At 43.6% G+C, this 23405-nt stretch overlaps 2 protein-coding genes across 2 annotated transcripts in view; both read left to right on the top strand.

The window, feature by feature from the left end:
- The first annotated feature begins 2405 nt into the window (after positions 1 to 2405).
- LOC147888707 (uncharacterized) lies at positions 2406 to 4119 on the top strand. The gene is made up of 4 exons (XM_087392348.1): positions 2406 to 2703; positions 2797 to 3345; positions 3447 to 3907; positions 3999 to 4119. Exons 2-4 carry the CDS (start codon positions 3214 to 3216, stop codon positions 4117 to 4119), a joined length of 714 nt encoding a protein of 237 aa, XP_087248474.1. The 5' UTR covers positions 2406 to 2703; positions 2797 to 3213.
- Positions 4120 to 5581: 1462 nt separating this feature from the next.
- Positions 5582 to 23405, top strand: part of LOC147888706 (putative aldehyde oxidase 2) — a 40764-nt gene continuing 22940 nt past the window's right edge. Inside the window, exons 1-6 of the mRNA XM_087392346.1 lie at positions 5582 to 5774; positions 5855 to 7678; positions 7918 to 8177; positions 8448 to 8657; positions 8803 to 9021; positions 9128 to 10096. Of these exons, the coding sequence (XP_087248472.1) occupies positions 5582 to 5774; positions 5855 to 7678; positions 7918 to 8177; positions 8448 to 8657; positions 8803 to 9021; positions 9128 to 10096 (3675 nt within the window). The remainder of the gene's footprint in view (positions 5775 to 5854; positions 7679 to 7917; positions 8178 to 8447; positions 8658 to 8802; positions 9022 to 9127; positions 10097 to 23405) is intronic.

Here is a 23405-nt window from a genome sequence, read left to right as displayed (position 1 = left end):
AGAGAGAGGAGTCCCACTCAAATTTTTTGTAAGACCATTTCAAAAAAATAAAATAACAAATTTATACATAAATGTATTAAAAAAGAGTTTGAATAGGTTTGCCAAACCTTGTAAAATTAAAATTCAAATCATTAATTGGAGCATGCCTCATAGGGGAAGAAGGCTTGTCTTGTAGATTTTAAAAAACTTTTAAAATGATGCATCGTTGCAATGCATTAAAAATATCTCATTTTTCAAAATAGCCTAGACTATGAGTATAAAAGAAGGACCTTGCATGATAAATTGCAATTTATCATTTTTTGCCCCAACTTTTGACTTCTTCTTCTGGTTGTAGGTGATCAATAATTTTATTAAATTATGTTATCTAGTATATCTGCAGAATGTGCCTGCCTGCTATACAGCTATCTAGTAAGAGTTACTTCCTAGTGGTAGGAATCAATATTGTCTCTCTTACCTCTGCCTCCACACTCACTTCACCATAAAGGGACACAAATGAGAGGGATTGGAAATGGATTTGAGAGAGAGAGAGAGAGAGAGAGAGAGAGAGGGAGGTAGGTAGGTTCAGGTCAATATGTAAAGAGTTGCACTTAAGCTTTTCGTTGTAGTAGCACATAAGTCAATAAAAGAGTTCCACTTAAACCTTTCCTTGTTGCATCCATAGGCCAATGTAAGGCCTAATGCCCAAAATGTAAGAGCCATAAGTCAATGTAAGGCCCAATTTCAGGAAAAAAAAACAAATTGAACAATCTAGGATTCCTGTTTGGAGGGATGTAGATGCAAAATTTGAGGCACAGATTGTTGATGATGCTGATTGGTCATTTTTATCTCGAAAGATGTTTTTTGTGTGGGAGGGGAATCACCGTACTATTGCATGGATGTCTCTAATTGAAGAGAAATTGAAGACATCAAAGGCATGGCATATTCGAGTTTTAGCAAGTTTTATTACTCCAGAGAAAGAAACAGAAATGAAGCTAATAGCTGCTCTTCAAAGGTTCAATTTGTAAGTGCGAGTTAGAAGAGGTTTCTTGCTTATATGTGTTACCTTTTTTCGAGCTTTTAAGGGTTTTGTGAACAATTCTCAATATGTTTGAAGCTATATATTTTTTATTTTTCAGCCTCAATGAAACAGCAATTATGAAAATAAATCTCAAGGATTATTTGTACAACACGAAGACAATGTGTTCATGTGATGAGAATGAGAACTTATCACTTTTTTCTGAGGAAGAAAAAAAGACACTTGAAAAGCATAGGGCAAATGAAGCCAGTAAAGGATCAAGTACTTGGTATCCTTTGACATCTCTGATGCTAGGGAGAATGGTATTTGCAGTAAGTTTCATACCATTTGTCATGGATGTCTTTTGAGTTAGAACTAACTAATTCATTGTACTCATTCATTTCTTTGGAATATATTTTAGCCACTATACAAGCAAGATTATGAGGCAAAGCTAAAGGAACTTCAGCCAAATTTGAGTGTTGCTAATATGGAGAAAGCACTTAAAAGTATTCGAAAGGATGTGAATCTCAAGTATGGTTGAAAAATGATCAAGGTATGGTTTATTTAATGATTCTTAACATAAAGTTGATTTTTTAAAGTGTTCAAATGTTTTTTGAGATTGAGAAAGAACTCATAATATTAAAAAAGGATGTGAATAAGATGTTTGTTTAGAGAATGATCAAGGTATGGGATATGCATGTATTGTATGATTAGAAAATACGGTTGAGTGTGACGATTGCATGTATTGTTTATATGTAGATTCTGTTTATTGTCAAACCAACAAATGGTGAAGATTGGTTTAATATCTTGTGGAGCCTCCCATTTCATGATAAATCATCCATTGTCACATTGGAAAAGTTGTATAATGTCTCCATTGCAAAAGTCTCAAAGGAGACACAACTAGCAACCCTCAGAATCTTAGGGTCAGATTCAAATTTGAGAACAAGTTATGGAATGCTAAAAGCTAATAGAGAATTCATAAAGTGGATGGTGAAAGAGGCATGGATGGATCAGTTGCTTTGTGAATCTGAGAGGTTACTCTCTCAGGTCTTGGTTGCTAGTCAACAAGCTAGCTTTGTGCTTCCTCAAGATCCTACGTTGAGAGAGTATTTTGGGGAAATACAAGCAATGAACAGACATGAACTTTATCAAGATCTAAAGGATTCAATGACTGTTGCTACAGCTACAACAGGACAAATGGAGATGACGAGGGCATCTTGATTATTAGTATTTAGGTAAGCAATACATGTTTTTTCCTTTTCAATTAAAAATCCATCCTTAAGTATTTCGCTTTTGTACTAAGACTCTTATTATATGCAAATTCTTGCAATCCTTAAAAGCTGTTGGTAAAATTGAAAAATTGTTGCCCATATGTCGAGTATGGACAAAAATTCAGGACATAAAATTCTCTATGTACTTTCCAAACATGATAGAAAAAGAAGGGAAGCAAGTGTTCTCTGAGTGGGAGAGAAAGAACTGCCCGTGGTGGCTCGATATGAAAAAAGGATGTTGCATCGAGGAGGAGGTAGAGCTCTACACACAGCATAAAAAGGGAGAGATGGGTTCATCAAGCTTAAATTTAGTCCACGAGGATGATGCAGTCATTGAGGTTCAAAAAACACTTGAGAAGATGACTAAAAAGGACAAGGATTTAAGTATGGAACTAAAGAAGGGTGATAGGCCACCAAAAGATCCTGGTACTAATAATGGTAAGTTCTCTTGATCTTTTTTCAAGCTGTTATTTGTTTGTGTAACATATGTTGTTATCACTTTGTGTCTTTGCATATGTGGTGTGGATACAGATGTGCAGGTACTGCAATCTACACCCATTTTGAAAGGATGTAAATGGAAAGATAGGTCTATCTGCTTTTTGTACATTCCATTGACCTCTCTAACTTTAAATCTGAGTGGCACATGTGATGCTTCACATTGCACGTTTTAGTGAGTTTGGGAAACAATTGTCTGTCTCAAACTTCACACAAGCCTATATAGACATGAAGGAATACTTTGTGGGTCTTGGAGGTGAAAGAAAAACAAGAAACGGTAAGAGTGTTGCTTGGGCTACAGATTTTGTCATTCTTGATCTGCCTACATAGCTAGAAGCTCTTGGAGTAGAGGATTCCACATCTCCATCTTGGAATTTATTAGCAGAGGACCATGTACGCTACTCCTTGCTAGTAGCGGCCACAATTGTTTCAGATTCTGGCTGGATCCTAGTTATGTGTGCTCCTCATGTTCTTCATTTGGCTGAGCGTTATGCTAGGATCAATAGATTGGAGTTTGCATATCGAATGTACATGCAATGCTTGGATGCATATTGCATAATCAAAGTTGGTGGTATTGATCATAATGTGAGACAATTGTCTTACAATGACCTGTTGAAAGAATTTATGCTCTTGTATAATAAAATGGCTTGTACTAAGCATAAGTTTTATTCTTTTCTTGTCTTTAGGTGGATGTTGTGGTTTTATGCCTTCTTCATCGGGCTAGTATGTCTTGTGTTTGTAATCTTGGAAATGCTTCTATGGTTGGTACCAAATTGGGCATTGCTTTTGGAAGTAGTTTGTTTCATCATTATTTACCAACAAGTGAGCATACTATAAAGCATGGAGAGAGTATTCCATGGAGAGGTGCATTGGAGAAGGCTCCATGCATGATGTTGTACTTCTTGGAGTTGTTGTGTCCAATTTCTAGACATGTGGTGGACTTAGGTGCTGGGACTGGTTCTATGCAAAAAGCATGCGTGCATTCTGGGAGAGCATGCATATCTATTGAGAATGATCCTGACATTTGCAATTCTATATTGCAACCATTTTTGGATGGACAGAAAGGAAAGGGAAATGTGTTAAGCAACTATGGGACTCTAAATGATTCCAAAGATGTGGAAATGGTTGTTAATCTTCCAGATGACTAGTAAGTATGCTACTCTCTTGTTTTATCTTTTTAAACCTATTTGTTGGAGAATATTATTATCAATGAGGCATTGATATTGATTGATCTATTTTATTTTGCCTTCTTATGCAGGTGCTATGGCTGAGATGATGTGTAATGACATTGCACTCAATGCCCCCATCAGAGAGAGGAGGCATCATTGCAATATCTATGTGGATGACATCAGTGCTTAGACCAAGACGCGCAGAGAAAAGACGTACTCTGATTTATGTATGGTTGAGAGAGAGAGAGAGAGAGAAGAGTCCCACTTAATTTTTTTGTAAGACCATTTCAAAAAAATAAAATAACAAATTTATACATAAATGTATTAAAAAAGAGTTTGAATAGGTATGCCAAACTTTGTAAAATTAAAATTCAAATCATTAATTGGAGCATGCCTCATAGGGATTTGATAGAGAAGGGGAAGAAGGCTTGTCTTGTAGATTTTAAAAAACTTTTAAAATGATGCATAGTTGCAATGCATTGAAAATATCTCATTTTTCAAAATAGCCTAGACTATGAGTAGAAAAGGAGGACCTTGCATGATAAATTGCAATTTATCATTTTTGGCCCCAACTTTTGACTTCTTCTTTTGGTTGCAGGTGATCAATAATTTTATTAAATTATGTTATCTAGTATATCTGCAGAATGTGCCTGCCTGCTATACAGCTATCTTAGTAAGAGCTACTTCCTAGTGGTAGTAATCACTATCCCTCTTACCTCCGCCTCCACACTTGCTTCACCATCAAGGGACACGGATGAGAGAGATTGGAAATGGATTTGAGAGAGAGAGAGAGAGAGAGAGACAGAGAGACAGAGAGGGAGGTAGGTAGGTTAAGATCAATATGTAAAGATTTGCAGTTAAGCTTTTCGTTCTAGTAGCACATAAGTCAATAAAAGAGTTCCACTTAAACCTTTCCTTGTTGCATCCATTGGCCAATGTAAGGCCCAATGCCCAAAATGTAGGAGCCATAAGTCAATGTAAGGCCCAATTTTGGAATATATATATATATATATATATATATAAATACATTTAAAAAAGTGAACTTTGAATGGGCACTCCAAACTTTACAAACATAAAACTCAAGTCATTAGTTGGAGCATGCCTCGTAGGAAATCCAATAGATACTTTTGATTAAAGATCTTTGATTTTTTAAATATGACGCCTTGTTTAAAGATCTCCCAAGATCTCCCCCGCCCCCCCTCCTCTCTCAAATTTTCATATGATCTTGGAATGCATGAAAGGTATGTACTAGTCTCCTAAAATAGCATAGACTATGAGAAAAAAAGAGGGACCTTCCTTCTTAAATTAGGATGGTTCAAGATCTAATATGTTTTGCCTTAAATTGTGATGCATGTGATCAATAATTTTATTAAATTGTGTTATCACGTATGCATTTTCAATGGGAGGTTTCCTTCATACACATAAAAGCACGGGACACCACTTTCATTGCCTCATGCTCCTACTTTCTGTGTAAGCATCTCCATAGCCATAGCCATAAGGAAAAAATAGCCGCGCTTAGCAACAATCACCATGGCCGACGTCCATGTTGGGCCAAGTTTTGTATAAAGGTTCTCTCTTCCAGGCTCCGCTACTGTGCTCAATCTTAGTCAACCACGAGCAGCAATCGCCATAGCCAACCTCAAGCTCTGGCTATGGCGCTCCCACCTCCTCCTCCTCCTCCTCCTTCTTCTTCTTCTTCTTCTTCTTCTTCGTCATCCCGCCCCCTCCTCTTCTCCGTCAATGGCTCCCCCTTCCTCCTCCCCTCCCCCGATCCCTCCCTCACCTTGCTCTCTTTCCTCCGCCTCCACACTCGCTTCTCCGGCACCAAACTCTCCTGCTCTGAAGGTAATTCCCCCTTCCATCTCCTTTCCATCCAGCTCCAAATCTTTCTTTTGAGACATTCCTCTTTCCTTTACCCCTCACAGGTGGCTGCGCCGCTTGCCTCGTCCTCCTCTCCACCTACGACGTTTCCTCTCGCCGGGTTGAAGAGTTCACCGTCAATTCTTGCCTCACCTTGCTTTGCTCCCTAGATGGCTGCGCCGTCACCACCATCGAAGGGCTCGGCAGCACGCAGAAGGGATTCCATGCAGTGCAGGAGAGAATCGCCGGCTTCCATGGCTCTCAGTGCGGTTTCTGCACTCCTGGAATGTGCATGTCCATGTACGGCTGCTTGCGCCGTGCTCAATCGAAGAAATCCGATGGCCAACCTCACAAGGACCTGCGCACGCTGCCGAACCTTTCCGTGGCAGACGCACAGAAGGCAATTGTTGGAAACTTGTGCAGATGCACGGGCTACAGACCTATACTCGACGCTTGTAAGAGCTTCGCTGCAGACGTCGACGTAGAAGACCTGGGCATAAACACGTTCTGGACATCTGCTAAAGAGGCCGATGTTAATCTTCTGCCTGCGTACTCTCCGGGGAGAGATCCTGTCTTCCCGCAATTTCTGATCGACGAGCTGAATTCGAGAGCACAATCGGCTTCCTGCGACCGTGGACTGGCTGCTCTGAATATCAAGTATCTAGACGCAGCTCCAAACGGCGGCGAAGAGAGGCTCTGGATTGAGACTCCTACTTTAGAAGCCGTTTTCGAAGCTTTGCGACTGCATCAGGGGCTCGATCACGGCAGAACTGGAGTGAAACTGGTCGTGGGAAACACGAGCTCCGGCTACTACAAGGATCAGAAGCCGAAGGTGTACATCGACATTAGCCATGTTCCCGAGTTGCTAACACTTGCAGAGACGAGCGATTCGATAGAGGTTGGATCTGCTGTGAGTATCACGAAGCTGATCGATGCACTGGAGGACAAGTCGCGGACTGCACAATCTGCCAATGCTTCGGTGTTTCGAGGGATCGCTTCCCACCTGGAAAGAGTGGCCAATCCTCATGTGCGCAATCGCGCCAGCATCGGCGGTAACTTGATCATGGCTCAACAGTTGTCGTTCGACTCGGATCTGGCGACTCTGTTCTTAGCTATAGGTGTGACTCTCAAGCTGAGAAGTGCCAATGGAAAGGTCTCCGTTTTGCGCATGGATGACTTCTTACAGAAGGGTTCGCTAGAGCCTGGTGTAATATTGGAGTCGATTTCTATACCTTTATCGCGTGATGAACGTGAAGAATTGGCAGAAGTTCTTGGTGACAGAAATCCTCACGATAATTCCTGCACGACGCGCTGTTTCAAGAGCTACAGGGCCGCCCCACGTCATCTGGGAAATTCTTTGGCACTTCTCAACGCTGCTTTCCTTGCAGACGTCTCGGCCTCATCCGAAACAAATCCATCCGGTGAAAAGCATACGATCATCGACGTAAAACTGGCGTTTGGTGCATTTGGACAGAAGCACGCGATTCGAGCACTTACAGTAGAAAGTTTCCTTATCGGCAAAACGATGAGTTCGGAGGTTCTCCTTGAAGCCATCGAGATGTTAAAGACTGAGATAGCAGCTCCTTTGAAAGGAACAAGGAAAGCCAGTTTCAGGTCTAGTATCGCCGTTGGCTTCTTATTTGATTTTTTCCGACCAATGTTGCCGGAAAAGCTGAGGCACCCTTTGGCCAATGGTTCACTCAATGTTTCCAACGGAGATGAAGTAAGGCTTTCCAACGGAAAGCAGAACGCCTCCATAGAGTCCAACCATTCAAAAACATGCACTGATGGGATTCACATATCTGGGAAACAAACTGTACCACCTTGTGAGGAGAACTATTCAGTTGGCAAACCGATACAAAAGTTCGAAGCTAAAATTCAAGCAGCAGGTAGATAGCGCCCTATGTTTTCTTTATTCTAGACTCTCCTCGGGCTTTGATGGCTTGTCTGTTCCTTCAAACAAATAAGCGATTCGATTCCTTTTACTCCAACGTAGCCACCCTGGTATTTGGATCGCTTATCAGCATCTTTGACGCGGGACTTGTGAAGCAGATTATCCGGACACTATAATTTGTTTGCGCATTTGTTCAACGATAGGTCGTGGGATTGACGGTTCTTGTGGTTACAGGAGAGGCAGTCTACGTGGATGACATCCCTTCTCCAGATCATTGTCTCTTTGCAGCATTTGTTTCAAGTGAAAAAGCTTATGCCAAGATCAAAATTGTTGATCCAAAACTCGCACTTGCATCTCCTGGTGTAGTAGCATATATATCTGCTGATGACATTCCCAAATCTGGGGCAAACGTTGGAGCTACACGTTTTGGTGCGCCAGAAAACCTTTTCGCAACAGATCTGGCAGAGTACGTCGGCCATCCCCTAGGTGTTGTGGTATACATTCAATCCATCTTCTGGGTTTTCAATACGTATGGTAGAATTTCACAGCGTCTAATGGAAGTATGAATATGCATTTTGAGCTTCTCTGCCCTGTATAAAACTAGAACGAAAACAAATTCTGAAAGGAGTTGAAAGCACAGGCAAAAATACAAAGTCGGAGGAAAACATTTTCTGTGCTGTGAATTTTAAGAAGAAAGAACAATCTTGTTCGACCTAAGTTCTCTATATCCAAAGTATAGAATTTCTGTGCATTTGGTTATCCAGATTGCAGATTCTCCACAACATGCAAAAGATGCTGCAGAAAGAGTGAAAGTGGAGTATGATTTGGATAGCTTGGGATCACCTGTGCTGTCTATTGAAGATGCAGTGGAAAATAATGCATTCTTTCCAGCTCCACCTTACTTTGACCCAAAACAAGTAGGAGACATTGATAAGGGATTTTCTGAAGCAGACCACAGAATCGAAGAGGCTGAGGTAATTGTTTTGTAATAAGTAACATTATGAATTTGCATTTCCTCAGAAGAAAGTGTCCACATTGATCTCTTTTGGAAATGCTCACCGCTCAGGAGGAAAGCGTTCATTGGTTGGGGCACATGCAACTAACACTTGATTTTTATAGGTGAGGACAGGGTCACAATATTTTTTCTACATGGAAACCCAAACAGCTCTAGCCATTCCAGATGAAGATGACTGCATGCAGCTCTATAGCTCTTGTCAAAGCCCTGATTTTTTACAAGGATGTATCTCTGCTTGTCTTGGTCTTCCAGCTCATAACATCAGGGTAATAACAAGAAGAGTAGGGGGTGGTTTTGGAGGGAAAGGATTCAGGAACATTACGGTAATGATGTATTTTCATCTTTGTTAAATAAGCCATTCAATCTTAGTATTAATTTTCAAGACACACTCCAACAGTCTTCCCTCTTATTTGACTTTTGGAGTCTCAGGTGGCAGCAGCATGCGCGGTCGCAGCATATAAGCTCAGATGTCCTGTGCGAATGTATATGGACCGTAACGCTGACATGAGCATGATGGGTGGACGACATCCAACTAAGACAATTTATTCGGTTGGCTTCACATCTAGTGGCAAGGTGACTGGTCTTCAAGCAAAGGTTTTTATTGATGCCGGCTGGTCAGAAGACTTCAGTCCACTTATTCCCTTTTTGGTTCATGGGGGGCTAAAAAAATACAACTGGGGATCCCTGAATGTTGAGTACAAAGTATGCAAAACAAATCTATCTAGTAAATCATCCATGCGAGCACCAGGTCATGTTCAGGGATCATTCATTGCTGATACTGTGCTTGAGCACATTGCGGCCGCCTTGGGTTTAGATGTGCACACAGTGATTGAAAGGAACATGCACACGCTTGACAGTCTCAAAGTTTTCCACAGTGATTCTAATATTGATAGTTCTGAAGGATACACTCTACCTTCAATTTGGAGTACACTGTCAAAGCGTATGGAGGCAACAGAAAAAGCTGTTCGTAATTTCAATCTAACCAATAAGTGGTTAAAAAGGGGATTATCAATGATACCATGTATATACAATGTAGAGCAAATGTCCAGACCTGCAAGAGTTAGTATCTTTGCGGATGGTTCTGTGGTGGTTGAGGTTGGAGGAATCGAGATAGGGCAAGGCTTATGGACCAAAGTGAAGCAGGCAGCTATATATGGACTTTGTCAGCTGTTTCCAGCAGATAGAGCATTCTCAGAATCTTTGAAGGTACGCATTGTGCAGGCAGATAGCATTAGCCTGCCGCATGGTGGAATAACAGGAGGCAGCACTGCCTCTGAAGGAAGTTGCGAAGCTGTGAGTCGCGCATGTCAAATACTTGTCAGCAGGCTTATGCCACTGAAGTCAAAGAAAGAACAGGAGTCCTTGGGTGGGATTGCTTGGAACGCGCTGATAAAGGCGGTATGTTTGAAAGCTCTTGATAAACCTAGTAAACTTCTACACTATCAACCATCTTGTGTCATATTTCCGCAATACATGTTCTTGAAAGAAAACAGAGTGGTGGCCCAGATTGTGATGCCCTCCACGCACATACCAATCTGAATTACTGAAATGAAAAATGCCAACGCTGCCTACAATGAAAGTACCAAAACTGAAACGCAGCAACTAACTGCAAAATGAAACAATGAACCCAATACATAGCAAACCCTATTGAGGAAGTGAGGATGTGTGAGGGTGAAGCCACCCGGAGGCTTCTCCCCGAGGCTAGGGCCTCAGCCACTTCTCCCCGAGGCTAGGGCTTCAGCCCCCTCATATGTGAGTTTTTTCATTCAGAATGCACTAACAGGCATGCATAGATGCTGTGTGACACTTTGCAAAGCAATGAGCTAGATCATTGATTTAGTACCATGTGGCACCCATCCCCTCCATGTTGCGGGTACACCATATCATGTGGCCCCTTAAAACTCTAACCACCAGTCGATGACATCTCTAACCACCAGTCAATGACATAATATGGGTCACAAGGTCTAATGAGCAGTCTTTTGACCTTTAAATAATCCTAACCCAAAACCAGCCCAGTAGTGATTTAATGAATTATATCCAAGTCTGTCACAAGGTTTTCCAATACTCTCCCTTGATGAACAATGGATTCGGTTTTACACCGGTCATGTCCTTTGGTCATTTGGACATCCTGCCCTATCAATATGAGTTAATCATGATAGTTTTAAATCATTGCTTCTTTTATGTTCTATTAGAAAAGTCGGTCTTCCCTTGACATACCGAAGAATCTTGGCTGCCTTCCAATGGCATTTCTTTGGATCAGCTGTATATTGGGACACTGCAATAGCTAAAAAAGCTATGTCCAGTATGTTGGTGGTCGAATATATTAGGCTACCTAGGAGTTTCCTATATAAAGTTCTATCCACTCTAGGACTATCTGATTCTTCGATAACTTCTCACCAAGATTCATCAGTGTATGTATTGGCTTGTAAGCCTCCATGCTGAATCTTTTGAGGATTTCATTTGCATACTTTGTTTCGGATATGAATGTTTTATCCTTGACTCTTGAGACTTCTATTCCAAAAAATAATGCATATAGCTAAGGTGTTTCATGTTCAAAAGCTTTATTCAGGTCCTCTTTGGTAAGTTTCATCAGGTGCTTGTTATTGGTATTGATGACTATGTCATCAATGTATAACACCACAAGGATTATATTGCCTTTGCCATCAGCCTTTGTGTAGAGATTATAATAAAAGAATTTTATTGAATCCCTTTTCTTGAAAATGTTCATTTACAGTACGAAGGAGGAGGTGCTTATCTCAATCCATAAAAGAGATGACATGTATAACACCGCAAGGATTATATTGCCTTTGCCATCAGCCTATGTGTAGAGATTATAATAAAAAGAATATTATTGAATCCCTTTTCTTGAAAATGTTCATCTACAGTACGAAGGAGGAGGTCCTTATCTCAATCCATAAAAGATTTTGTAATTTGCCAACATCCTTCTCCTTATCTTTAACCTCAAAGCAATGTGGCTTATCCATATAGACCTCCTCTTCCAGACTGGTCGAAAAAGGGCTATGATTCGAGAAGCTTTTGCCTTGTCAGTTGTCCCTCAAGTGATAACGAGTTTTCGCTATGTCTGTTCGAGGACAACAAGCCAAGTCCAGATTTTTGACATGGTATCTCCATGGTATCAGAATATATCATGGTTTCTGGCATGATATCATAGCCTAGTTGCAAACATGGTCTCATAGACATGTTGCTGAAATCTTCTAAGTCTACATCAACACTAAATGAAGGAGTTCATCTCGAGTTGAGGAAGTTTGATGTTGAGTTAAGTCACAAAGCTCGTCAACTCACTAAAGGTTTACCTCAAGGTGGCTAGATCTTGAGGAGACCGACAAGCTGAACAAATCCAACTATCAACTATAGAAAATGAAGGTCCAAAGTCATCTTGTTGTAAGAGGCCTCTTGTAAATCACTATTGAAAAAAGTGGAGACTCGGGGAAATCAAGAACTATAACATGCTATGGTTAATGATCGTGTAATTGCAGCAAGACCTTCTTTAAACCTTTAGTGAGGTGTCTTTCACTTATGCACCACAGAGAAAGAGAGAGGGAGAGTAGGAGATAAGGGTAAGCGAAAGAGAGCTGACAATTGATTGAGCCCCTCACCCACTCAGGGCCCCCTCCCAATGTAAGGGAGAATTGGCTTTTAACTTGGAAAACTGGAAATACAAAAGACACTCTTCTAGAGCGCACGGAATGCAACTCTGAAGAGAACGCTGTGAACATGAAAAGACCTGAGAGGTAGCTCCAATCAATAGCAAGACCTCAATGCTGCTCCCACTGATGATGGACACGTCTGCGAGGCTAGTGCTGTCCACGTGCATGCAGAGTTACTGCGTGAGTGAGACAGATGAACTGAGATGAAAGTGACTGAGAGAGCTAAGAGCAGTGTGGGAGAGAATGTGCTGAACTGAAACTGAAATACACTGCGTGTATGGTTGTCCTTGGAGCGATTTGGCACGCACAGAGGGCAGGAGCAGGGCTGAGTAGGTGCAGGACTAAATGCCTACAAAGTGCCCAAGGAGCCCTTTATGTAGGGTTGGGTCAGGCTCGTTAGTCGGTTGAACAGCTAGCCAACCGACCTGATCTGGTCGGTTCGACCAGTCAGCCTTTGATTATTTAGCTTTTGATCAATCAGCCTTTGACCGGTCAGCTTTTGTTGATCAGTCAGCCTTTGACCGGTCTGCTAGAGAAATGACCTTTCTCACAGAGGGTATCCCGCAGCGGAAGACTGATAGTTAGCCCAGGAATTACACGTGGAAGTGTTCACTATGGAATCAATGCTTCATCAAGTGTGTCTACTTCACAACATTCATGTGTATGTGCAGACTAGCAAATAGGCTGTGCTCATAGACAATATAGAAGCAACACTTTAGATTTCTGTCCGTCCACAAACTGGACAAGATACAATACCAAAAGGTTCTTCTAATAAATGCCTAGCACCTCTAGATCTCTGAGCCCGTGTGCTCCACTGAGTGTATGTAGACTCTCTGTCCAAAGGATCTCTCCACCTTGCTGTCTGGAAGCTCAGCCCAGGTGGGTTGCCACTCAAACTCACTCTGCAGCTCCTTCGGGGTCACCTTCACCTCCTGTGGATAGGCCCAAAGCTCGCCTTCTTGCAGCTCCTGTCTGCTCTCAGAGGGCTGCTCCAGATGATGTCAAATGAGGCCACAAGGGCCACCTAAATAGGCCCCAAGGCCTGTCCAGAAATAACGGACCCAGCAGGGGGCTGAACTGACCCCCTTGCTGGTGGACTTGGTCTGCCACAAAACCGTCCCAAAGGGGCACACAAAACCAGGCCCCCCAGGGCCATTTGCTGGGCTGACCTGCCACATGGAATTGCGCCAATGGCCAGTTTCAGCCCTCTTTCATGCCCTATTGCAGGCCTATCTCGTGCACAATGCATCCCCTAGGCACCTTCGTACCCGCAGCATATCTGCTCCATCTACCAGCTCTTGATGCGCTTCTTGTCAGGCCATGTGGAACTCCGTATAGAATGCTCCAAGCACCTGTACCCAGTCCATACATCTCTTGATGTTAGCGCAATCTGCATCAGCCTTGGTGCCAGGTATACCTCTCTTGTGCTCCCCACATGACAGCCTTGCTGCTGTCCATGTGGCAGCCCCTTGCTTACCATTTTCTTTATCTGATCCCTGCCCCCATGGCAGCCATGATGCTGCCCATGTGGCCATCACTTAGACCCTAGGTTCACCCCCCCCAATGTTCTCCTCATTTGAGAGCTTACAAACGGGGAGGTGACCTATCCATTTCCAACACCCCTCTCACCGATCCATCTTGGCCCAACACCAACACATCCATGATGATACTCCAGTAGCTCCCGTGTCGTAGCCCTCGGGAAAAGTCCAATGTTAAAATAGTCCTTCTCTGGCTTTTCAACCAGTGGCTCTTGCTCCACCAGGTCCCATTTTGCTTTCGCACACCTGTTTGGCACACAGTTCCGTCTTTGGCAGCACCTGATGGCACCACCACCTTCAATCAGGAACCCGCCTTTGAACTTGAACTCTGCAGGTGCCAACCTCCTCCACTTGTCCCCCTCATGATGTGTGAACAGCGTGAAGTCCTCCAGACACCAAGCTCTCAGGGTCTGTTTCAACCCGTCCTCCATCTGGCTAGGTCTGCAACCAAACACCATACCCGAAACATCATATCCCAGGCACAAATCCAATTACCTGGACCGTCAAGCTCCAACTGTGGTTTTTTGTGTTGTCCCCCTTTAAGTCACAGTCACCATCTGAGTTTGAGTCTTTAGGTCCTGTTGAAGAATCCCCCTTTGCGAGAGCATGACATGTACGTGATGCGGAGGCCTTGGCAATTATAATTGGCATCACGATGGATGTGGTACTTCTTACATTCATACATCGGACACTTTCTTTGCCGCGTGGACCACACTGAGGACATGTAAGAGCTAAACAAAAATGCAAGGATTCTTAACCTCAAAGATAGAGCTCTATGGTGTGAGCATGGATGAGGCAGGTTTAGTACGAAACCACATCACCAAGATGAAGGTGGTGAGGGATCAGTTGGCAGCAGTTGGTCAAAGGATGGATTCAACCAGGATGGCTAGCCTATTTCTTGGCATGCTTCCAAAGAGCTATAATAGTCTCGTTACCACAATAACTGCAGGCCAGAGGATGGCACCAATAACGTTTTGAGGAGCTAGTTTCATTGCTTCTGCAGCAGCAGGAGGCTCAAGAGAAGAAGTATGCGAAGGTGCATGGTGGAGAGGGAGAGAGAGAGAGTAGGCTACGGAGAGAGATAATAATACTCAAAGAGAGACATAATGAAATGAAAATGAAATAGCAAGAGCAATGAACAAAATGAGAGTACTCATAGGTAGACCAAAGAGCTTGTAGGCTTGATACTTGATTGATTTGACACTAGACAAGTATAGCTCTTATATAGAGCACACACACACGTATGAACACCAATGCATATGGGATAACTCCCAATGTGACACGTGGCATCCATAGGACACACTAGACTAGAACTCACACTAGAACACACCAAACTGACTCATCTTGACTCCATTTCCTAACACCCCCCCATGGAGGTACGGTGTAGAACTAGACATGGATCCCATGCTAACTCAGATGCAAGTGAGCATGGCTTAGAGGCTAGTGAGCATGGTATAGACTCAGAGGCTTAACTAACATGGCTTAGATGTTCATCATGCATGGATGCATGGCCAACTCAGACGTCTAGGAGACTAATGTACCAACATCTCCCTACCGATAGAATGTGAGAGTTCCCGTCTGCAGCTGCCCGCCACCACCCCGTTGCAATCAGCCAGCCCGTCTGGCCGTGCCCCCCCGGCCCTTCAGGTCGCCCCTTGCCCTTCAGGTCGCCCCTCTTCATGCCGCCATCCAGGCTGCCTTCAGGTCGCCAGCCAGGCCGCCAGCCCGTCGCCGCCATTCAGGCTGTTGCTGCTGTCCGCCCCCTTTCCTTTTGCGCTTCAGGCTGGGCTGCATCAGGGCCCTCTCCGGGGCTGTTGCTGCTCGTGGTTCCAGGGCATTGGCGGAGTTTCTGCTTCAGCATTGAACGGACTGTTTTCAGGCTTGGGTTTGATCCTCATTTTGCTATCCCACGCAGGCTGAAGTTTGGGGCATTCAACCAAGTTCTTGGGGTTTGACTAGTGGTTGGTTGCGAGTTCTTGGTGGGTATTTTCTGCAGAGGTAGCTCCTCCCCTCAGGACAGCGCAAGCTGAGACAATGGAGGGCACTAATGCCACTCCCGTCGCCGAACCTGAGGAGATCGAAGTCACAGTTTCTTTTCCTCCCGACATGTGCAGATGATTGAGGCAGAAGAGGAGGGTTTTCGTTGGACGCATATCATTGGCTTTCTACCCGGTAGAGGCCAATAGTTACGTGATTGGGTGTACACCAACATGGCCTCATTGGGTGTCTCAGTTACGGTTTTCCGATTGCTTGGCAGAGGGTACTTTTCTTTTGGCCTTCAGTTTGCAGAGCAGGCCCAAAGAGTACTTATGAGCTCTCCGATTCAGTTTCAGAGCAGAGTCATCCATTTGTGGCCTTGGCGGAAGCACTTCAGTACTACTTCCTCGAGACCGCGACAGGTCTCTTTTTGGATGCTTTTCCCTGGACTTCCTGATGAGGTCAGCTCTTGTCGCAGAGTTGTGGAGCATATGGCTAGTGTGGTAGGTACAATCATCCCATTAGGTGCTAGACTTTCCTATGCTCAGTCACTTGCTGGTACAGGTGTTACGAGAGTCAGACTCACTTCAGAGTTCCCCCCTCCTCGACCTTTGCCTACTTTGATTTCGTACTCCACGGGAGATGGGATCCAGATTCAGCAGAGGGTTTTGTACGAGGGTCTTCCTGATCAGTGTCTTTTCAGTCAGAAGAGAGGTCACTTTATTATGGATTGCCCTAGTCGTCGGCCTCGTTCAGGGACTCCGGATCCATCTCATCCTACGGGTGACCCAGAGCCTACAGTTCAGCCTTTAGGGGTCCCTGAGCCTGCTTCGACTCATTCTGCAGAGCGAGAGGAGACTCCTCTGGGAGAGTCTCCAGTGGACTCAGAGGACTTGGAGGTGCCCCAAGTGGTACAGCTTTCACGGAGAGCTCGGAGGAGACGGAGACAGAGGGAGAGCTAGCAGCACGAGCAGCCCTAGGTACGAGCTCAGAGATGGCAGAGAGTTGAGACACATGTGCAGGAGACCCTGGAAAGGGGAGATGTAGAGGACCATATGCAGGCAGGTCATGACACTGTGTAGGAGACGGTAGCCCAGGGAGTTGAGACACTTGTGTAGGAGATCCCGGAAAGGGGAGATGGAGGACCATCCGCAGGCAGGTCACGACACTGTGCAGGAGACTGTAGCTCAAGATTTGATGACACTCCGCGAGGGATTCGCTAGTTGTATATTCTCGCTACCTGGCTATTAGCCCTAATACTAGAGATCCCCTAGGCAGTGAGCTGGGTTTCTCTGGAATAGGCCGGTCTTTGTTTAAGCCTTTTATCGTTTTTTCCATGCTCAGCACCTTTGGGGCTGCTGTTTTGTATGAAGTCTTTCAAGCGTTAATAGAAGGTTCCTTTCTTTGCCAAAAAAAAGAAAGAAAGAAAAAAAAGCCTTGTAGGCTTGATACTTGATTAGACAAGTACAGCTCTTATATAGAGCACACACAGACATTTAAACACCAATGCATATGGGATAACTCCCAATGTGACACGTGGCATCCATAAGACACACTAGACTAGAACTCACACTAGAACACACCGAACTGACTCATCTTGACTCCATTCCCTAACACCCCCTCATGGAGGAAAGGTGAGTGACTACTGGAATGGAACCAAGAACAAAACATGGCAATGACGGTCATCAAACTGTGCAATGACGGTGTAGAACTAGACATGGATACCATGCTAACTCAGAGGCAAGTGAGCATGGCATAGATTTAGAGGCTTAGCTAACATGGCTTAGAGGTTCATCATGCAGGGATGCATGGCCAACTTAGAGGTCTAGGAGACTAATGTACGTTGCAACATCTTGGAACTCACATGCCGGGCCTAATAGATAGACCTATCAAAGTCAATGCCTAGCTCCCACAATACATCCCCCTCTTGGCTCGAGGGACTAATTAGGGACATGGAGCCAACTCTATAAATATAAAAGCAATATATAATTTTAGGATGACTATCCAAGGCAGAGAACCTTATTGACTCAACACACGTAATTTATTCCATTCATTTTTGGAAACAACCCAGGGCAGAGTACCCAAAATAGAACATGCTAAGAAAATATATGGATCATCATCTCCATCGTCCTCCTCCGGAGGGAAAGAGAGATGTTGGATTTCAGCAGTAAGAGCATGAACTTGTGTTGGAGGGTCATCATCTTCATTGTCACTTTGTGGCGGCTGCAACCCAACTGGCATGGTCCTTAGTTTGCTGTTTGGCAAGCTTCTAGTAGCATCTATCCTTCGTATGACCAAGCGTGTTACAAAAGGTGCACTTGAGAGGCTTGAATGGCTATGACTTTCCATGTGCTGGTGCAGGCTTGGGTTTCCATCTGCTAGTGGAGGCAAGAGCCTCTGTATTATCTAAAGAAGAGATCGGAGAATCTTTGTTCCAACAATCTTTTTCAAGAAGAGGAGTCACCATATCATCAAACGTAGTTGTGGCAATTCTAAGTATTTCAAGAGTATGCTCAAGGCGAGTGACTCCTTCTATACTCTTCATGAGGACAACCATTTTGTCCTCGTCGTCTGGGGGACACTTCAGGCAGGAAAGTTGTTGCACAAGAGATTGCATTTTTGCTAAATGTGCACTCAAGGTATGACTATTGTCTGTTTTCAAATTATAAAATTGGAACTTTAAGAAAACCTTGGAGTTTGTGATTTTGTTACCAAAAAGATTCTCGAGATGCGCCCATATCGCCTTGGCTGTTGATTTCAAGTCGATGTGATGAATCAAAGTATCATCGAGGCAAACTCTGATGATAGCAATAATGTTTGAGTGTTGTTGCTTCCATGTCTTGAGTTGTTGAGGATCTCTTGTGGGAGCGTCATGCTCAATAGCATTCCATACATTTTCTTTCATGAGGAGCAACCGAACCTTAGTTTGCCAAGTAGGGAATCCTTCCCCCTTGAACTTCTCCACGAGCAATGAGTTTGAAGAGAGAGATCTCATTGTTTACCTTGGCAAAATGCAACTTCAGTGTTCAGCACTTTAGGAGCGGGAAAAAGATGAAATTGAGGACTAGAACTGAGGATAGAGATTTCATCATGTGGGAGATGGAGCAACAATTTGTGGGCAAAATGAGAATAGCTCAAATCATGTGAAGGAGAAGAGGCAATGAGCAGCAATGGCACGCATAGTGACGCGAATGGTCGATGTAGCAACAACTCTCTTCAAGTAGGTCGTTTCTTCAAAAACGGATTCCAAATGAGGTCGTTTTTAGGGCGACCAGTAGTAGAAACATCTCCACAATAGTACGCAACTATTTCCTTCACAAAAATGCCCCCAAAACGGCAAAAACGAGTGTTTTTAGCAAAAAATGGATTGTCTTTTTCCTCTATGAAGACGCCCACAAATGCCCACAAGGGTGATCGAGTCGCTCCTTTTCATGTGGGCAACAAACCAGGCTCCATAGCTTCCGAAGATGAGGCCAAGGTAGGACAACAGAACAAGATGGGGAGAAAGGAGTGGAAGGGAGCTCAATCATGGAGGATACGATGGCTTCCATTTGTGGGCTTTCCTCATTTTCTAGATTGAGCATGGAGAAGGGAAAGGTAGGAAAGGAGGCTCTGATACCACATGAAGGTGCATGGTGGAGAGGGAGAGAGAGAGAGGGTAGGCGAGGGAGAGAGAATAATACTCAAAGAGAGACATAATGAAATGGAAATGAAATAGCAAGAGCAATGAACAAAATGAAAGTACTCACTTGTAGACCAAAGGGCTTGTAGCCTTGATACTTGATTGATTTGACACTAAACAAGTACTGCTGTTATATAGAGCGCAGCCACACATATGAACACCAATGCATATGGGTTAACTCCCAATGTGACATGTGGCAACCATAGGACACCTTAGACTAGAACTCACACTAGAATACACCAAACTGACTCATCTTGACTCCATTTCATAACACCTCCCAATGGAGGAAAGGTGAATGACTATTGGAATGGAACCAAGAACAGAGCATGGCAATGACGGTCATCAAACTGTGCAATGACGGTCTAGAACTGGACATGGATCCCATGCTAGCTCAGAGGCAAGTGAGCATGGCTCAGAGGCTAGTGAGCATGGTATAGACTCAGAGGCTTAACTAACATGGCTCAGACGTTCATCATGCATGGATGCATGGCTAACTTGGAGGTCTAGGAGACTAATGCTCCAACTTCTTGGAACTTACATGCCGGGCTTGATAAATAGACCTATCAAAGCCAATACCTGGCTCCCATAATACATCCCCGTCTTGACTCTAGGGACTAATTCGGGACATGGTGCCAAACACCTTATTGACTCAACACACATCATTTATTCCATTCATTTTTTGAAACAACTTAAGGCAGAGTACCCAAAATAGACCATGCTTAGAAAATATATGGATCATCATCTCCATCGTTCTCCTCTAGAGGGAAAGAGAGATGTGGGTTTTCAGCAGTAAGAGCATGACCTTGTATTGGAGGCTCGTCATCTTCATCGTCACTTGTGGCAGTTGCAACCCAACTGGCATGGTCCTTAGATTGCTGTTTGGCAAGCTTCTGGTAGCATCTGTCTTTTGTATGACCAAGCTTGTTACAAAAGGTGCACTTGAGAGGCTTGAATGGCTTTGACTTTCCATGTGCTGGTGTAGGCCTGGTTTTCCATCTGATAGTGGAGGCAAGAGCCTTTGTAGTATTTGAAGAAGAGATCGGAGAATCTTTATTCGACGATCTTATTCGAGTAGAAGAGCCACCATATCATCAAAGGTAGTCGTGGCAAGCCTAAGTATTTCAAGAGTATGCTCAAAGTGAGCGACTCCTTCTGTACTCTTCATGAGGACAACCATTTTGTCCTCGTCGTCTAGGGGATACTTTAGATTGGAAAGTTGTTGCACAAGAGATTTAATTTTTTCTAAATGTGCACTCAAGGTATCACTATCCTTCATTTTCGAATTATAAAATTGAAACTTCAAGAAAACCTTGGAGTTTGTGATTTTGTTACCAAAAAGATTCTCGAGATGCGCCCATATCGCCTTTGCCGTTGATTTCAAGTCGATGTAATGAATCAATGTATCATCGAGGCAAAGTCTGACGATAGCAATAGCTTTTGTGTTGTGTTGCTTCCATGTCTTGAGTTGTGTAGAATCCGTTGTGGGAGCGTCATCCTCAATAGCATTCCATACATTTTCTTTCATGAGGAGCAATTGAACCTTAGTTTGCCAAGTAGAGAATCCTTCCTCCTTGAACTAATCCAAGAGCAATGAGTTTGAAGAGAGATAGCGCATTGTGTACCTCGAAAAATGGCAACTTTATTCTTCAGCACTTTAGGAGCGGGAAAAGAGACGAAACTGAGAGCTGGAACTGAAAGCAGAAGAGGCGGAGGATAGAGATGTCATCATGCGAGAGATGGAGCAGGAATTTGTGGGCAAAATGAGAATAGCTCAGTTCATGTGAAGGAGAAGAGGCAATGAGCAGCAATGGCACGCATAATGACGCCAATGGTCGATGTAGCAATAGCTTTCTTCAAGTAGGTAGTTTCTTCAAAAATGGGTTCCAAATGAGATCATTTTTAGGGTGAGCAGTAGTTTAAACATCTCCACAACAGTAAGTAACTATTTCCTTTACAAAAATGCCCCCAAAATGGCAAAAACGAGTGGTTTTGAGAGAAAAACAGGTTGTCTTTTTCTTCTACGAAGACGCCCAGAAATACCCACAAGAATGGTGACCGAGTTGCTCCTTTTCACATAGGTAGCTCAATCATGGAGGAGAGGATGGCTTCCATTTGTGGGCTTCCCTCATTCTCTATATTGAGCATGGATAAGGGAAGGTAGGAAAGGAGGCTCTGATACCACATGAAGGTGCATGGTGGAGAGGGAGAGAGAGAGGGTGGGCTAGGGAGAGAGAGAATAATACTCAAAGAGAGACATAATTCAATGGAAATAAAATAAAGAGAGGTTGTAGACTTGAAACTTGATTGATTTGACACTAGACAAGTACAGCTCTTATATAGAACACACACACACATACGAACACCAATGCATATGGGATAACTCCCAATGTGACACGTGGCATCATAGGACACACTAGACTTGCAATGAACAAAATGAAAGTACTCACATGTAGACCAGAGAGGTTGTAGGCTTGATACTCACTTGATTTGACACTAGACAAGTATAGCTCTTATATAGAACACACACACATATGAACACCAATGCATATGGGATAACTCCCAATGTGACACTTGGCATCCATAGGACACACTAGACTAGAATTCATCCTAGAACACACCAAACTCACTCATCTTGACTCCATTTCCTAACAGTATGAAGGTGCCCTTACAACTCAGGACAGGAGCAAAGACAAGGGAAAGGGTAAGGCTAGCAGTTGCAAGCCCAAGAAGGACCAATGATGGAGGGGACTCTTCAGATGAGGAAAACAAGAAAAAAAGAAAAAAGAAGAAGAATTGTTTCAAATGTGATACGCCGGGACATTTTGCGAAGGATTGCAGAAAGAAGAAGGCTGATCAGAAGAACAAGAAGGGGTCCAACTCACATTCAGAGGATATGGCTAATGTCGTAATCAATGGAGAGTTTTTCGTGGTGACGTCTCTAGATGTTGCTGAGGTAAGGTATGTAGACCCCAATGTCACAATCAGGATGTCTGACATTGAGGTGTGGTTAGATGAGGGACAAGGATTGGTAAGGCATGTGCTTGACATTGGTTGCTTGTCCTCCTTGCTTCTTTGAACCACACCCCAATGGTAACGGCCAAGCTCCCCCTTTGATCCGTCCTTGTTGCCCTAAATGCTAGCCCAGGATGAAGACTTCTTCTAAGGTCTTTGTCTGCAACAATCAGCCTCCTTCTATGCTCCTCCAAGTATCATGGATGAAGGTTTGTATGCTGCTCAATCTGCTGCTGAAGTGGTGCTTCCAATGGATAAATGGAAAACCTCAAACACATAGGAGATAGACGCACCGATTACTCAGTCATCTACAGAAAAGGTTGATTAAAAAGAGAAAGAATTGCCTAAAGCACCCCAAGCAGAACCACAACAACTTAGACGGTCTACTAGGGAAAGCAGACCACCAGCCAGATTGACATATGCTCAGAAAGGCAAAGCAATTCAGGTTGAAACTACTAACTATGCTCTTATGACTACCATCATGGCTACAGAAGTGCCGATGCTCCAAATGCTTCTAGCAGCTCACAGCCTCCTTTGCAGCCAATTGATAATCATGGCATTGATTAGGCAGTTGATGAGGAGCAACCTGTCATTAGACAACAGAAAAGAGTTCCAAGGTGGATCTTGGATACTCAATGGGATAGCCCTTGGCTGCCCGCAACAGAGGTGCACAAAAACAAATGCAGGGCAATTTTCTTCATGTTGCTTTGATTGCTATTGCTTGTAACGAGGAACCTCTTTGTCATAAGGATGCATTTGATAGCAGAGAATGGATGGATGACATCAAAGCTGAACTTGATTCCATTCATACAAAGGGCACATGGGAGTTG

The sequence above is a fragment of the Dipteris shenzhenensis genome, chromosome 21 (assembly GCF_047967505.1).
Source record: "Dipteris shenzhenensis isolate YYH24624 ecotype China chromosome 21, Dip_SZ_1.0, whole genome shotgun sequence".
NCBI lineage: Eukaryota > Viridiplantae > Streptophyta > Polypodiopsida > Gleicheniales > Dipteridaceae > Dipteris > Dipteris shenzhenensis.
The sequence above is the reverse complement of the archived record's forward strand: the minus strand, read 5'-3'. Positions and strand labels throughout refer to the sequence as shown.

Excerpts from the sequence above, each read along its gene's own strand:
- LOC147888707 (XM_087392348.1), top strand. The coding sequence starts at position 3,214 with ATGTGTGCTCCTCATGTTCTTCATTTGGCTGAGCGTTATGCTAGGATC. Across the intron at positions 3,346-3,446 it reads TTGGTGGTATTGATCATAAT|GTGGATGTTGTGGTTTTATG; the intron begins GTGAGACAATTG and ends TCTTGTCTTTAG. Across the intron at positions 3,908-3,998 it reads GTTAATCTTCCAGATGACTA|TATTTTGCCTTCTTATGCAG; the intron begins GTAAGTATGCTA and ends ATTGATCTATTT.